Source organism: Bos indicus, chromosome 21 (assembly GCF_029378745.1).
Source record: "Bos indicus isolate NIAB-ARS_2022 breed Sahiwal x Tharparkar chromosome 21, NIAB-ARS_B.indTharparkar_mat_pri_1.0, whole genome shotgun sequence".
NCBI lineage: Eukaryota > Metazoa > Chordata > Mammalia > Artiodactyla > Bovidae > Bos > Bos indicus.
The window spans coordinates 28,453,825-28,471,328 of NC_091780.1; the positions used below are offsets into that span (position 1 = coordinate 28,453,825).

Below are 17,504 nucleotides of genomic sequence, written 5' to 3' on the forward strand. Positions count from 1 at the left end.
CCAAATTTCCTATTTATACTCATGGCTTTAAGATTGATTCAAAGCCCAAAGAGATCACAAATATGAAAAAATGCAAGATCTGCTAAATAACTAAATATCCTTCAAATATCAGCAACCCCAAACAATTTGACTGATGAATCTTTTCAAAGAGTAATGGAACAGATGGTCCCCTTGGCCTTTATATCATTGTATGTATGTTAGTCACTCAGTCATGTCTGACTCTTTGCGACCCCATGGACTGTAGCCCGCCAGGCTTCTGTGTCCATGGGATTCTCCAGGCAAGAATACAGGAGTAAGTTGCCATGCTCTCCTTCAGGGGATCTTCCCGACCCAGGGAAAGAACCTACGACTCCTGTGTCTCCTGCATTGGCAGGTGAATTCTTTACCAAGAGCCCACCTGGGAAGCCTTGGACTCTGCTGACATTAAAATTATGGTAAGGGAATAATATGAACTCTACACATACAAACTTGACAATTTAAATGAGATGAATCAACTTATTAAAAATCATAAACTACCATAACTCAGAACAGGAAACAGACAATTTGAATAGCCTTATACTATTAAGGAAGTTATTTTTATAATTTTAAATCTCCCCCAAAAGAAATCTCCAAGCCTAGATGATCTCACTAGAAAATTCTATCAAATGCTTAAAGAAGAATCAATACCAATTCTAAATAATTTCTTCCAGAAAGAAGAAAAATGTTCGTGTGTATTGCTCATTTTCTAGTTGACTTCTTTGTTCAGTGTTGAGATTTCTTCATATACTCTAGATACTAGTCCTTTTTCAGATATGCTGCTGCATATTTATTTCTCCAAAGTGTATATACGGATGGCAATGAAACACATGAAAAGAGGTTTAACATCATTTGCATCAGGAAAATGCAAAATGAAACCATATCACTACACATCTCTGAGAATGACTAAATATATATATATGTGTATATATATATACTGTCAACGCCAAATGCTAATGAAGATGTGGAGAAACTGAATCACTCATACATTGCTGATAAAGATGTAAAATGTACAGAAGTGTGGCTGGAAAAGTCTCTTAAAAAACTAAACATACAGTTATAATATGGAAATTGTGTTCTTGGATATTCATCCCAGAGAAATGAAAACTTATGTTCACACAGAAATACATACATGAATGTTCATACCAGCCTTATACATAACAGACAAAACCAGAGGTAGTGCAGGTAATTAGTTAAACATGCTGTCATCCTACGTACCACGCAGTGCTACCCAACAATGAAAAGGAAAGGACCACTGATATACACAACAACACCTTGGATGAACCTCCATGGAATCATGCTGAATAAAAAGAGCCAGTTCCAAATGGTTGCATATGCATGTTTTCATTTACACAACTTTTTGGAAATGAGTTTTTTTTTTTTTTTTTTTTTGAGAAATAGTGAACAGATTCGGGGTCTCCAGAAGTTAAGAGTGGGCAAAAGGGAAATGAATGTGGTTATAAAAAGATCAACATGAGGGATCCTCACAGTGTTGAAACAGTTCTGTGTCTTGACTGTGGTGGTGGATATGTGAACCTACACGAGTGACAAAATCGCATAAAGCAATAGACACACTCTCACACCCATCCAGACAAATGAATATAAGTAAAGATGGGGAAATCTGATTGCCTCAATGTTAATATTGTGGATGGGATATGTTATCATTGGCAGGAATTTGAAAAAATGGACAGTAGATCTCTGGGCTTCTCAGTGGCTCAGCGGTAAAGAATCCGCCTGCCAACGCAGGAGATCTGAGACACGACGGTTTGATGATCCCTGGCTTAGGATGATTCCATGAAGAAGGGAATGGCAACCCACTCCAGTATTCTTGCCTAGAGAATCCCAGGGATGGGGGAGCCTGGTGGGCTGCCGTCTATGGGGTCGCACAGAGTCAGACACGACTGAAGCGACTTAGCAGCAATTCTTCCATTTCTATTCTGGAAATAAAAGCATTTTTTGGTGACATTTCTATAGGTGTTCATTGTGTATTAAATCAAAAACAAGTTTCTGTAGCCATTTTAACATGGCTTTGAGAAGATATTTTTTTCAGATCCAACAGATATGATGTAAAAGTAAGGACTTGTGGGATTCTGGTTTATATAAACTATCTGATTGATACAGACTTTCACTCTTCAACCATTTCTAAAATAAGAGGATTAGCCACGGATGATTTTTAAATTCCATTCTTGCTAAGTCTCTGTGTCCATAGGCTTCAACTTACTCATTCGTTATCCACCATGAAAAGTGTTTTGCTATTTAAAAATTTTTGTATCTATGTGAGATGATGGATGTTCACAAAACTTACTATGAAAAAAAAAAAAAAAACAACTTACTATGATAATCATCTCATGATGTAACTCAAATCATGATGCTGTATGGGGAAAGAAGCTAAAAAAGTCAATATATGTATATGTATAACTGATGTACTTTGCTGTACAGCAGAAATTAACACAACATTGTAAATCAACTAGACTCCAATAAAAAAAGGTTTTTTAATTGCTATGCTGTATACCTGGATACAGTGTTGTATGTAAATTATATCTCAATAAAACTGGAAGAATAAAAAAAGGTCTACTTTGAAGGGTGGGATGTGGGAGGAGAGGAAGGTTCCAGAGAGAGGTTACGGCTGATTTGTCCTGCTGTATGGCAGAAACCAACACAACATTGTAAGGCAATTTTCTTTCAGTTAAAAAAATAAAAAGCTCTATTGCATCACAAGGTACTAAATACTTATCAATCAACGTAAAAAGTTAAGAAAAAATATGCTCTATAAAATTTGTAACAAAAGGAAAGCACCTTTATTTTCCTAGCTTATATGGCTGTCCACCTGGAAACTAAAAGATAATTTTGGGAAAACTTTTAGAGTCAACAAAAAATTTCAACATATGAAATATACAAAAATCAATTGCATTTTGGCTTCCAAGAAGATGATGGAGATGTGCCTTTCCCTAGTCTTCTGAGAACAAATAAAAACCCTGGACACTGTTAATAAAAACGCCAGCAGCAGTTCAGCATAGCCCCTGACCTCTCAGAAATGACGGCCAGTGCATGGGTAGCTGTGAGGGCATTGTTACTGTTCAGTCATTCAGTCGTGTCTCTTTGCGACTCCATGGACTGACTGCAGCACGCCAGGTTAGTTTCACTATCTCCTGGAGTTTGCTCAAACTCACGCCCATGGAGTTAGTGATGCCATCCAACCATCTCATCCTCTGCCACCCACTTCTTCTCCTGCCCTCAGTTTTTCCCAGTATTAGAATCTTTTCCAATGAGTCAGCTCTTCACATAAGGTGGCCAAAGTATTGGAGCTTCAGCTTCAGCATCAGTCTTTCCAATGAATATTTGAGGTTGATTTCCTTTAGGATTGACTGGTTGGGACTCTCAAGAGTCTTCTCCAGGAGCACAATTCGAAAGCGTTAATTCTTTGGGCTCAGCCTTCTTTATGGTCCAACTCTTACATCCATACATGACTACTGGAAAAACCATACCTCTGACTACACTGACCTTTGTCAGCAAAGTGATGTCTCTGCTTCTTAATATGCTGTCTAGGTTTGTCATAGCTTTTCTTCCAAGGAGCAAACATCTTTTAATTTCATGGCTGCAGTCATCATCTGCAGTGTCAGAGCCCAAGAAAATAAGAGGCATGGCTCTAAGTTAAAGAAACAAATGCCAGTGCCCCATACTCAGCCGCCAGGGTCACATCAGGGGTCACTTGGCACTTGCACTGAATGTCACGGGACACAGGTTGATCTCTACCCCAGCCACACAGTGCATACCACACGCACGTTTCAATATAACCAAATCAGAAGCCAAATCGTGATAAAATATAATGGTTTCATTCAACAAACAAAAATTCAGTCCACAGCACACCATCTATAATTTTCCAGGATTGAAAAGATAATTCTCTTTTTAAATTGGAAAATGAGAACTAAATTGTTTGGATGCACTCATTATCAAGCTTATATGTTATCTCAGCACTTAGAACAGACTTACAAAATTGATTTTCAAAACTTCAGTGCAGAGAAAAATCAATGCAACAAATGTTAGAATATAATCACTACTTCAGTTCAGTTTAGTCACTCAGTCGTGTCCATCTCTCTGCGACCCCATAAACCGCAGCATGCCAGGCCTACCTGTCCATCACTAACTCATGTCCATTGTGTCAGTGATGCCATCCAACCATCTCATCCTCTGTCATCCTCTTCTCCTCCTGTCCTCAATATTTCCCAGCGTCAGGGTCTTTTCAAATGAGTCAGGTCTTCGCATCAGGTGGCCAAAGTATTGGAGTTTCAGCTTTAACATCAGTCCTTCCAAAGAACACCCAGGACTGATCTCCTTTAGGATGGACTGGTTGGATCTCCTTGCAGTCCAAGGGACTCTCAAGAGTCTTCTCCAACACCACAGTTCAAAAGCATCAATTCTTCTGCACTCAGCTTTCTTTATAGTCCAACTCTCACATCCATACATGACTACTGGAAAAACCATAGCCTTGACTAGACGGACCTTTGTTGGCAAAGTAATGTCTCTGCTTTTTAATATGCTGTGTAGGTTGGTCATAACTTTCCTTCCAAGGAGTAAACTTCTTTTAACTTCATGGCTGCAATCACCATCTGCAGTGATTTTGGAGCCCAGAAAAATAATGTCAGCCACTGTTGTCACTGTTTCCCCATCTATCTGCCATGAAGTGATGGGACCAGATGCCATGATCTTCATTTTCTGAATGCTGAGCTTTAAGCCAACTTTTTCACTCTCCACTTTCACTTTCATCAAGAGGCTCTCTAGTTGTTCCTCACTTTCTGCCATAAGGGTGGTGTCATCTGCATATCTGAGGTTATTGATATTTCTCCTGGCAATCTTGATTCCAGCTTGTGCTTCATCCAGCCCAGCGTTTCTCATGATGTACTCTGCATATAAGTTCAATAAGCAGGGTGACAATATACAGCCTTGACGTACTCCTTTTCCTATTTGGAACCAGTCTGTTGTTCCATGTCCAGTTTTAATTGCTGCTTCCTGACCTGTGTACAGGTTTCTCAAGAGGCAGGTCAGGTGGTCTGGGATTCCCATCTGTTTCAGAATTTTCCACAGTTTATTGTGATCCACACAGTCAAAGGCTTTGGCATAGTCAATAAAGCAGAAATAGATGTTTTTCTGGAACTCTCTCGCTTTTTCGATGATCCAGTGGATGTTGGCAATTTGATCTCTGGTTCCTCCGCCTTTTCTAAATCCAGCTTGAACATCTGGAAGTTCATGGTTCACGTACTGCTGAAGCTTGGCTTGGAGACTTTTGAGCATTACTTTACTAGTGTGTGAGATGAGTGCAATTGTGTGGTAGTTTGAGCATTCTTTGGCATTGCCTTTCTTTGGGATTGGAATGAAAACTGACCTTTTCCAGTCCTGTGGCCACTGCTGAGTTTTCCAAATTTGCTGGCATATTGAGTACAGCACTTTCACAGCATCATCTTTTAGGATTTGAAATAGCTCAACTGGAATTCCATCACCTCCACTAGCTTTGTTTGTAGTGATGCTTCCTAAGGCCCACTTGACTTCACATTCCAGGATGTCTGGCTCTAGGTGAGTGATCACACCATCGTGATTATCTGGGATAATAAGCAAAGGAGAAAAGGAAAGTTATACCCTTTTCTTTTCCTTACCCTTTTTCTTTCATGAAGATCTTTTTTGTACAGTTGTTCTGTGTATTCTTGCCACCTCTTCTTAATATCTTCTGCTTCTGTTAGGTCCCTACCATTTCTGTCCTTTATTGAGCCCATCCTTGCATGAAATGTTCCCTTGGTATCTCTAATTTTCTTGAAGAGATCTCTAGTCTTTCCCATTCTATTGTTTCCCTCTATTTCTCTGCACTGATCGCTTAGAAAGGCTTTCTTATCTCTTCTTCCTATTCTTTGGAACTCTGCGTTCAGATGCTTATATCTCTCCTTTTCTCCTTTGCTTTTCACTTCTCTTCTTTTCGAGGCTATTTGTAAGTCCTCCTCAGACAGCCATTTTGCTTTTTTGCATTTCTTTTCCATGGGAATGGTCTTGATCCCTGTCTCCTGTACAATGTCACAAACCTCCGTCCATAGTTCATTAGGCACTCTGTCTATCAGATCTAGTCCCTTAAATCTATTTCTCACTTCCACTTCCATAAGGGATTTGATTTAGGTCATACCTGAATGGTCTAGTGGTTTTCCCCACTTTCTTCCATTTAAGTCTGAATTTGGCAAAAAGGAGTTCATGATCTGAGCCACAGTCAGCCCCTGGTCTTGTTTTTGCTGACAGTATAGAGCTTCTCCTTCTTTTGCTGCAAAGAATATAATCAATCTGATTTCGGTGTTGACGATCTGGTGATGTCCATGTGTAGAGTCTTCTCTTGTGTTGTTGGAAGAGGGTGTTTGCTATGACCAGTGCATTCTCTTGGCAAAACTCTAGACATCTAAAACAGTGCTACACTAATAGTAACTGATTTACTAGTAGAACCAATATTGATTTGGGAGAATTTTTAAGAAATGAATCATCATGAATTCCTTAGACAATGCTAAAACATCAGAATAAACCCAAGGATACAGTAAAATTATTTTTGAAATCCCTTTCATGTAAAATGAAAGTACATGACCTTTATCAAACGCTTTGCCTTTCATTACTCACCAACTGACAGCCTTCCAGGGAGTTGACGAGCTGAGCGTTCTGACAGGAAAGTATTGAACCAGCCAAATTCAGCATCACACACACTGCCGAGAGCAGCATGAAAAAGGTTATCTGGAAACAAACCAGATAAGAAATTGATCATTTACTGGGAGAGATCAGAGGAAAAATGATTTGGCTTTCAAAAAACTTTCAGACCATCAAATAATCACACGAATAACATTTCTATGTTTCCAAGGAAAGCATTATTTGTTAAAAATTTTAAAATGATATTACCTTAAATCAAATAGAAAAGGTAGTGTCTGAAAAGCCATAGCCAGCAACCATGATTTTATTTGAAATATAAAAATATTTTAGAAGCTAAACTTGAAAATACTATACATTCCATAGTCTCAACATAGTGTTATTGATACATACTCTCAAAAATAACGAGTGATATATAAATTACTAAAGAAAATCAAGTGATAGAAATGTATTTATTAGAAAGTCTATGCCTTTTAATTTTTGGTATGGAAAATTTCATACACATGTAAAACCAAAGAAAATAGTAAAATGAACCCCACCCACATACCCATCATCCAGCATCAGGGGTGATTAATCCAGTCGCCGTTAGTTTTATCATTTATACTCTCTCTCCTCCAAATTATTTTGTAGCAAATATTAGACAGCATATGACTTCATCTTTAAATATTTCAGTGTATATTTCTAATAAAACTTTTTAAAAACATACAATGCTGCCATCACGTCTATGATAATAATGCATAATTACAGTTCACACTTGTTTCAATCTTTCTTCATATTTTGTTTGAATCAGATTACACAAAATACAAAGGAGTTCCACACTGAAACTGGTGGCTCTGAAGTTTAGATATTTTTAAATTAATGTGCTTTTCCTTCCACTATGGGCTTTTTCTTCCTTGAAATCTGTTCACTAATCCTATAGTTTTCTATAGCCTACACTTTGTCTCCCATCACTTAATGTTTCTCCATCTTTTGTAAATTTTGTAATTTCATTGATAGATCCAGAGGTTGATCAAATTCAGACTAACAGAAGGTAAATAATATCTCTCTGTGATCTTAGCAGCCATTTAAAGAAACTTTTATTTTTAATTGGAGGGTAATTGCTTTACAATGTTGTGGTTTCTGCTGTACAACAGTGTGAATCAGCCATAAGTATACGCATAGCCCCTCCCTCTTGAACCTTCTTCCCCTCAATCCCACCCCTCTAGATCATCACAGAGCACTAGGTTGGGTTCCCTGTGTTATACAGCAATTTCCCATTAGCTATCTATTTTGTGCATGGTAGTATATATATCAATGCTGCTCTTTCGATTCATCCGACCTTCTCCTTCACCGGTTGTGTCCACAGTCTGTCCTTTACATCTGTGCCACCATTCCTTAGCAGTCATATTTCAGGATTGCTTAGGTCAATTCATTTATTAGGGTTTCCAAATTAGTGCTAGTCTAAAGCCATCATCTCTACTCTCTTTATTCATGGAAATCAAGATATAGAAGGAGACTCTTCCTCATCAACTGTTTGCCTTAAAGTATAGGTTCATATAGGGAAAGGAAACATGTTAGATTCTTTCCATTTATCTTCCAGATTTCAAAATAATTAGCTGATATGTTGCTAGACTTGCAAAATAAACTCAAGCCTGTGTGGTTAGTTAATACTCTTGCCACACTTAAATCTAATGAAACAAAACTTCAAAAAATATGATCAAGAAGGGGGAGAGTATCATGAAAACTTGTAAAATACTTTGAAATGGGAGGAAAAAAAATACTGGATCCTGTCTAGTGCACCTTTCCGAGTTGCCTGTTTGCTGTCTTTGTTTTACAACTCAGTAAGATGTAGAATATTCATGCTAATGCAACTATTTTTGACAATAGAAATATAACTGAATTTTGTCTGGTGGAATGCAATGATTATCCCTCCATGGATGCTGACCACTTTTACATCTTTTGTAAATTCATTTCTGCATTCTTGATTGCCGATGTGTGTACAGTCTGTGAATTCTCTTTTAGACTGGTAGTGACATCTTACTGGTTCCTTCATTAAAGAATGAGTCAAATACAATCTTTTTCACACAATTTAAAAAAACTAGTTGGGTCCCTAGCTTTCTTCAAAGGTATTGTTTGTTTGGTGTGTGTGTGTGTGTATTTGAATCATTATGAAGGATAAACTTAAACACATTGGATATGTTTCAGTCACTGGAATTGTTAGCAAGAGAGACTCAATTCAAGTTGACACAATACTAATTCACTTTGAAAGCTATCATGTTCCAGGGTCATCATACACATTTCTTGCCCTAGTTCTGAAATCAGACATTTCACCTGTAAGCCCTGATTCTTTTCAAAGAGAATGGCGCTGAAGAATAGATGCTTTCAAACTGTGGTGCGGGCAAAGGCTCTTGAGAGTCCCTTGGACTGCAAGGAGATCAGACCAGTCAATCCTAAAGGAAATCAACCCTGAATATTCATTGGAAAGACGGATACTGAAGCTGAAGCTGAAACTCCGATACTATGGCCACCTGATGAGAAGAGCCGACTCATTGGAAAAGACTCTGATGCTGGGAAAGATTGAGGGTAGGAGGAGGAGGAGTTGACAGAGGACGAGATGGTTAGATAGCAACACCAACTCAATGGACATGTATTTGAGCCAACTCCAGGACACAGTGGAGGACAGGGAAGACTGACGTGCTGCAGTCTATGAGGTCACAGAGCTGGACACGACTTATCAACTGAACAATATTTTGATAACAATGTTTTCATGCTAAAGGTGCTCTTGCTGCTTGGGTGGTCACTGTTTTAAGCATTTTCAGTTGTTAGGTATAACACATCATGTGTTCATACTGTAATCTTGGATTCAAATTCACAATTATAGGGTTTTTATTTAATCACATCAACCTTATATCTCTACTTCCTTTCAACCATGCCCCAAACCTTACTTCTCATTATAATTAACCATCTGATTTAATCTCATGATACCCACAAGTCTCAAAGTAACAATGCTAATACTACCACCAAAAACATGATTATTGAAAACAAGGATTTTGTTTCCTTTTATCCTTAGAGAACATTCTACCAGGATATGTAGCCAAATTACGGTGTCCTAGAGTCACCGCAGTTCCCTTATGTGTGGTTATGCTACCAACTGGGAACCTAGGTTATTGTCGCATTTTTGTTAGGGATGGTTTTCTAAGTTTGTGTTGCTTGCAATTATATAAAAGAATCTTAAAGTCAAATCCATAAGAGTTTTAAGTAAGTCTAGCTTTTATTCTATCTCATCCCTCATCCATTCTACTTCCTCCCTTCTCTTAGAGGTAGCTTTTTTTTTTTTTTTTGGACATGCTTCACAGCTTGTGTGATCTTAGTTTCCCAACTAGGGGTGGAACCCGAGGCCCCTCGGCAGTAAAAGCTCAGAGTCCTAACTACTGGACCACCAGGGAATTTCCTGTTTTTCTTTTTTTAAACTTAGGCAAGGTCATGACATCTGGGGTGCTATGTACCTTGATTCCACTCTGGGATTCTACACTTTGCAGTACTTCCTATAGGTGTTGGCTCATAAAAGTGAAGACCTAAGGGTTATTTAGACCTCAAGCAGTCATAGACTCTGAAAGTTCAGGCAAACTTTTGACAGATCAACTCTTCAAAAACAATTTGATTTCAATCTTGCAATTTATCCCTTTCCCCCCCAACACCGTAAATCAACTTACCCCAATAAAAATTATAAAATAATGGGAAAAAAACCAATTTGATTCCATTTGGTGCCATGTGCCACTAGGTACACCTGTACTTCTTTTCTAGACACACACCTTAGGTTTGCTGTACGCATATTTACTCCCTTTGTGGTCCTCTCTGTCTTTCTCTCACTGATTTGACTGTGCCCCTCTGACCTTCATGCTTTTGGTGGACAGGCCACACTTCAACTCTTCTTCTCTCAGTCATATTGTTCTTTAAAAAATCTTAGTTGGGCATCCAACTCCTACCTAACCTTTATCCTAAACCACTCGAATCCATTCACATGTTTTAACAGTGAGAGTGACAACTATAACACAGATTTGATTTTTGCCTGAGAATGTGATTTAATTAGTCTTCTGTTTTATTTACCAATTGGGGGTTCAGATGTAGTTACATATCAACATACTTCTGTATTCTGTTCATTCCTGGATACAAACCAGTCAAATATTTTCTGAGTTCATCTCTTTCCTGTTTGTTTTCCTAAATGCAGCCACAGCACCCAACACTTCTGCTACCAATGTACTGTTTCCTAACTTCAGAGTCACTGGGTTCATTAGGTGCAGGATCTGCTCAAGTCACTACAAAAAGGGCTTTTTCCAAATGCTTTTCCATTATATCACACTTCTTTCCAACGTCCCCAGTATTAGCTTCCTCAAGTTCTGAATCATTCAGGATAGAACAGGTTACAATCTGTTACACTCAGGATAGAACAGGTTACAATCCAGAATCTCGGTGTCCTAACAGCAGAAATACCTTCTCCTGTTACATGACTGAAGCAGGTCAAATGGGTTTTGCCTCAGGCTTGGGGCTTCCCTGACAGCTCAGTTGGTAAAGAATCCACCTGGAATGCAGGAGATTCCGGTTCGATTCCTGGTTGGAAGATTCCCCTGGAGAAGGGAGAGGCTACCCGCTCCAGTATTCCTGGGCTTCCCTTGTGGCTCAGCTGGTAAAGAATCCAAGAGCAATGTGGGAGACCTGGGTTCAATCCCTGGGTTGGGAAGATCCCCTGGAGAAGGGAAAGGCTACCCACTCCAGTATTCTGGCCTGGAGAATTCCAAGGACTGTACAGTCCACGGTGCTGCAAAGAGGCGGACACGACTGAGGGACGCGCACTTTCACTTTCAGGTTCACTCAGGCTGCTGCGGTTTTGTTGATAAGCCGTGTCTGACTCTTTGCTACTTCATTGACTGTAGCCCACCAGGCTAGAATTCAGATTTCCCAGGCAAGAATACCAGAGTGGATTGCCAGTCTCTTCTCCAGGGGATTTTCCCAACCCAGGGCCTGAACCCAGGTCTCCCACATTGGCAGGTGGGTTCTGTACTGTCCTGAGATGTCAGACAACCTCAAAACCCCATATCCTGTCCACTACACTGCAGACACCCCCTCCAAGCCTGGGTGGATCCTACTTTCTGCTCTGTTTATGTGGGCTCCATGGTGAGCTGTTTTTCCGTAAACCACACAGTAGAGTCGGACTAGAAGAACAGTCATGATTTACAAGAGAATGAAAGAAAAACTTAAAAAGAAAAAAATTTTAACAGTCCTAAGCCAAGGAAAAAAAGCCAAATTTAAACAAATGTGTGCCCATAACTTTACATAAACTTCCATACCTAATTATCACACTACCATACACAGTAACAGGCATCAACCGTTTTATAGGTGAGGAAAGGTCTGTGTACAACTTAGTCTCCTTAAATTTGTAAGTTAGGCAGACTCTGAACCCAAGTAGTCTGATTCCCAAATAGGCATGGTTAATCACTAAGACTTTTATCAACTTTTCCATGACCCACAGAAATATATTTTACATCATAATCTAGTATAAAAGTAAAGCAACTTCAACGAAACACTATTTACCTCAATGATATGTAGCAAAAATTGTTTTTTTTCCTTACAATGCTGGTTTTCAGTCATGAAATTTATTTCTCATGACTTAGGGTTAAAATAAATGCACAATGCTAAACTGCTTTAAAAATACAGTATTTATTATAACTATAGTAGCAAAAAAAATTGAACAAAATGGTCAGCCACACAGCATAGTAATTATCAATGTAAAAAATTATTTGGAAAAACTACAATACGCACATTACTTAGAATGACTCAAAATGCTTATATGCATAGAAAACAGATTTTTTAAATAGTTGCGTTAAAGTAAAAGGGAATATAGGCAATTACATTTTCGTTTTCAATTTATAAAGACTTTTCCTTTACAGAGTGGGGCAGTTCAAAGGCCGGACAAGGGCCAGTTCGCTTATATTTCCTTGGCAGTTCCAGATCAGGGTAGGAAGTTTTCCAATTCGCTTTACAAACCTAACAAGGTTACACCAAAAAACACAGACACTGAAGCAAAACAAAACAAGTCACCCTCTAAATAAAAGTTTAGAATCAAAATGACTTAAAACATTACAAGAAGAAAAGTTTGCAAACACGTCCTGGAACTACCACGAATTTAAACAAGCAAGACGCTTCCTCCCACCTCCAGCCCTTCCCCCCGGGGAGGGAGCGGGCCCTGGGCTGTGCCTCAGATTTCAAGAGACAGGAGAAAGGGTTGGGGCAGGGGCAGTGGCTGGACTCGGGCCCGCGGGCTGGGGTCTGGCCCTGGCCTCCTCGTCCGCCAAAGCCTCGCAGTACTGCGCCGGCCAGTCCTTGGGGTCCTGGTGGTGGATTTTAGCCACGAACTTGAGCACCTTCATCTTGCTGGTCTCCAGGTTGGTGCGCGGGCCCCACTGGAGCTCGTAGTCCACGGGGTCCGTGTGCGGGATGCGCCGGTAATCCAGGTATCGCTGCCGCACGAAGTCCTCGGTGATGAGCTTCTTGGGGTCCCCGAAGATGAGGTGCTTCTTGGTGGGGTGTACCCCGAGGCGCCGCAGGAAGTCCCAGACCTCGGTCTCCTTGATGCTGTTGCCTTTCATGAAGATGAGCCCCAGAACGATCATGAGGAGCCCAGTGGTGGGCGTGCCCTGGTCGCCGCGCACCTCCGCATCCTCTTCCACCGGTTCCAGCGTGTTGACCAGAATGTAGGTGTTGCTGCGCGGCTCCAGCTCCACCAGCCGGTACCCGAACACGTACTCCAGGCGCTCGGCCGCCCGCCGCAGCAGCTCTGGGAGCACGTCCTTGTAGTCGCCGACCACGTGCCGCAGGATGTCGGTGCGGCGGATAGGGATCTTCCTCTGGTCCTTGATCAACAAGAACTGCACCAGCTCCGCCACCTTCAGCTCCAGCTGCTTCTGCGAGCGCGGCCCCGGGGCGGGGGAGGCCTGGGCCCGACGCTGCGACGCGGCGCCGCCAGGCCCGCGAGACGTACTCGGGGCCTCCTCGCCGCCGCCACCCGGCTCCCGCTCGACCTGGGAGCTGGGGCGGCCCCGGCTCTTCGGCTTTTGCGACATGTCGCGGCGGCGAGACCCCGACCGCGCGGACTCCCACTAACCGGCAGCGGTGCCAGGGATTGAAGGTCGGTTAGCCGTTAGTCCGTGTAGCTGTGGGCGGGCCCTGAGAAGCGGTTGTGTCACGGAAGCTGCGGGCTTGCGTCCCGGAGGCTGCGCGTTGCGTCATCAAGGCCGCGCCGCGTCTAGAGGTCGCTTCCGTCTGGTCGGCGGCCGAGGGCGGCGGCGGCGGTAATAAGCTGGTACTCCTTGCAGCCTTGCGGGTTTTATTATGACTAAGTGTCGTCCTTATTCGGAGAAGGCAATGGCACCCCACTCCAGTACTCTTGCCTGGAAAATCCCATGGACGGAGGAGCCTGGTAGGCTGCAGTCCATTGGGTCGCGAAGAGTCGGACACAACTGAGCGACTTCACTTTCACTTTTCACTTTCATGCATTGGAGAAGGAAATGACAACCCACTCCAGTGTTCTTGCCTGGAGAATCCCAGGGACGGCGGAGCCTGGTGGGCTCCCGTCTCTGGGGTTGCACAGAGTTGGACACGACTGAAGCGACTTAGCAGCAGCAGTCGTTCTTATTACCAAACCCTGCAGATGGCGAACAGGAAGCAGAGCTCCTGAGCTAGTGTGCGGCTTGGATGAGGATCGCACCCAGGCCAGGGTTGTAAAAACTTGAGAGTCGAGAGCTCTGAGATTAGGGCTGTTTGTAGGTGAAGGAAACTCCCAGGATGAATATGGGAGAAAAATACGGCGAAGAGCGTGGAAAGGAAGGAAGAGCAATTTTTTTTCCACACAAAACTGGGCGTAAAGAGAATTAAAAGACCCCAAGGACTACTAGTTGGCCTTCGCCAGCCCCTTCTCACCATTTTCCACCAGTTACTTTCTCTAAAGCCCGAGTCTGTTTAGAAACAATGGTAAACACAGCCTCGTCTCGCAAGCAGGGCTCTCCCGGTCTCTTCACCTTTCAGCCTTGATACTCTGTGTAATCAACTCTGTCAGCCGGACAGCTATGGCACAGTCAACCCACAAAGCACGATGAGTGGAGGGATTTTGCTTGGTCTGGGGAGTATTATCTCTTGGAAGCACGTGCTCATGGAAAGCATAGGCCTTGAGCTCACAACCACAAATTTGGCAGAAATGGCCAAGAGAATGCTACCAACAGAGAAGTCGGTCTCAAGAGACTACCATTTAATTTGGGGCATCTCTGACCAAGAATTGCTAACATGTTAGTCTCTAGCCTTAGAGATTAATGAGAAAGCGAAAACTCCAGGTTATCATCCCTCATAATCTGTGAAATGTCTACTTTATATTTTTAATTGTGCCGCTTTAGTAACCAACGTGAGTCATTTCATTAACTCAAACCATCTGTAATCTGCTGTCATTACTGCTGCTGCTGCTGCTAAGTCGCCTCAGTCTCCGATTCTGTGCGACCCCATAGACGGCAGCCCACCAGGCTACCCCGTCTCCAGGCAAGAATACTGGAGTGGGTTGCCATTTCCTTCTCCAATGCATGAAAGTGAAAAGTGAAAGTGAAGTCGCTCAGTTGTGTCTGACTCTTCGCAGACCCCATGGACTGCAGCCTACCAGGCTCCTCCGTCCATGGGATTTTCCAGGCAAGAGTACTGGAGTGGGTTGCTAGGATCCACAGATCCTAGCAAATGTGTTCCTTTTCTATTTACTGACTTGCAAAGACGAAACTTAATTTCCCTCTTTGTCTTCTTAAAGCTACCAGAAAGTGGGTAAACTGTTCAAAGAACCAAATCGAGTTCCTCTTTAATGCAAATATACTCAAAGGAAAGCAATTCACAACACATTATTTGAATAATAACATCAAAACACAACCTTATTAAAATTTCATTAAATGTTGGTAGCATAAAATTTTGTTGTAATTTACTATGAAAATGCAATCTGATAATGGCGCTGGAAAAGCAATACTAAATGTAAAATGATATTCTGTGTTGTGATGCAAGTATGCTAAAATCTGGTAAACTATGAGTAATAACTTTCTGTTCCACACAAGATCTAACAATATATCCCCAAGCATCAATCTTAATGGCAGAAGCCTGCTAAGAAAAACGAATGTATCATCAAGGCACTCATTTTTTTCTTTCACAATGGGACAATCCATCTGCTTCAGTTTCCTTGCAAATTAAAATTTAAACTCAAGTGCAAAGAAACCTCCTACAGTTGAGAATCCTGCAAAAGGTCCCTTCAGAAAGATCAATTGTATCTCAAGTTTAAAAAAATCTACCAAAAGATGACAGAAATGGGAAATAAGAGGAAAGCCATTGTCAACTGCTGGGCTGGGGTATTTTTTAGTGTTTTGTCTTGCTCAGGTAGTCACTTCAGTTACCCAGTAATCCCACAGGTCTAGTGACCCCTGTGACTATGAAAATCAGCAGTGTCCATCACCAACATCTTTGCCCAGATAGCAGATTGTCATATTCAAAATGGGTGAAAAAAAAAAATACCAGTTTTAAGTCTTAAAACACCTCTCTACACAGTGTCTGGAAAATAGAGACGTAAATTAATAGGATTAGGGTGATGTTTTAAGCACTGCAGGGAGACGTCTCCCAGGCCACATTCCACCTCAGGCTGACACTGGAAGCTGTTGTGATGAGGATGGTGGTAATAACACTAACAGTAATAACAAATATAAACAGCAGCAGCTATTGATCACCACAAAGGTAACCTTGGATCAAACCTTGTAAGTAGTCTTGGTATTACCTCATTTAATCTCCACAACAGCCCTGCGAGGCCTATGCTTTTATGACCTTTTCACACAGATGAAGAAACTGAGGCACAGAGAAGAATGTTAACTGTAGCAAGGACCTGAAGCAAGGAAGTTGAAGCTGTGGATCTGAACGAAAGCAGGCAGCCTGCCTCCAGAGACTGCTTTCAACCATATGCTGAGCACACAGAGAACACAGATACCAGGACCTTGAAAAATAAAGGTTTGGGAGTCAGATGGATCTAGATTAGAGGGAAAGCTGCTGACACTCCCTTCCGTTTCCAAATCAACAAAATGAGACTACTAGTCCAGGCTTCAGGGGACTAAGAGTGAGAGGTTTGCCAAAACCTAGCACAGGGCCTGTGTTTCCTTCAGGGGTTTTATGTTAAACAGTCCTCCCTTGGCTTCTGGCAACTGGTGCCAGAAGCCCCTCAGATATGAAAATACTTAGATGCTCAAGGCTCTTATACAAAATGGCATAGAATCTCCATATAACCCATGCACGTCAGCAAACACCTCTAGATTATTTTAATATCTATATGATATAAATGCTAGGCAAACAGTTATAAGTACAATTTAACTGCTATATAAATAATTGCCAGCACTCAGCAAATTTAAGTTTTGATTTTTTGGCACTTTATGGATTTTTCTTTTTTCTCATATTTTCGATCTGCAATTGTTTAAATCCACAGATGCAGAACCTGTGGCTATGGTGGACCAATGGTATTTGAGGGCTGTCAAAGCTGTATGTAGAAAGAGGTTTACTGCAGTGAAGCACATGTACACAGAAATCAGGGAAGAGTCTGGAAAAAATTACCAAGGTGCTATTAATTTTCTTTTAAAAAGTGAAATTCAATGTTGATTTTCTTGACTGGGAGATAAATGAAAAATATACTTTCAGTGAATTTTAACTTCATTGTGACATCATGCCTTAGAAGTTGCGCACATTCAAGTTGTAAGTAAATTCATCAAACTCAAGTGACTATGATATTTATGACTTTTTGTTCA

At 41.3% G+C, this 17,504-nt stretch overlaps 2 protein-coding genes across 2 annotated transcripts in view; both read right to left on the reverse strand.

Annotated features, from left to right (window-relative positions):
- The window catches only part of ENTREP2 (endosomal transmembrane epsin interactor 2), a 241,270-nt gene that overhangs the window by 49,920 nt on the left and 173,846 nt on the right, over positions 1-17,504 (reverse strand). Inside the window, exon 3 of the mRNA XM_070775270.1 lies at positions 6,655-6,765. Within this exon, the coding sequence (XP_070631371.1) occupies positions 6,655-6,765 (111 nt within the window). The remainder of the gene's footprint in view (positions 1-6,654; positions 6,766-17,504) is intronic.
- On the reverse strand, positions 10,712-13,903 carry NSMCE3 (NSE3 homolog, SMC5-SMC6 complex component). Its single transcript, XM_019983835.2, has one exon. The coding sequence runs from the start codon at positions 13,770-13,772 to the stop codon at positions 12,915-12,917; it is 858 nt and encodes a 285-aa protein (XP_019839394.2). The 5' UTR covers positions 13,773-13,903; the 3' UTR covers positions 10,712-12,914.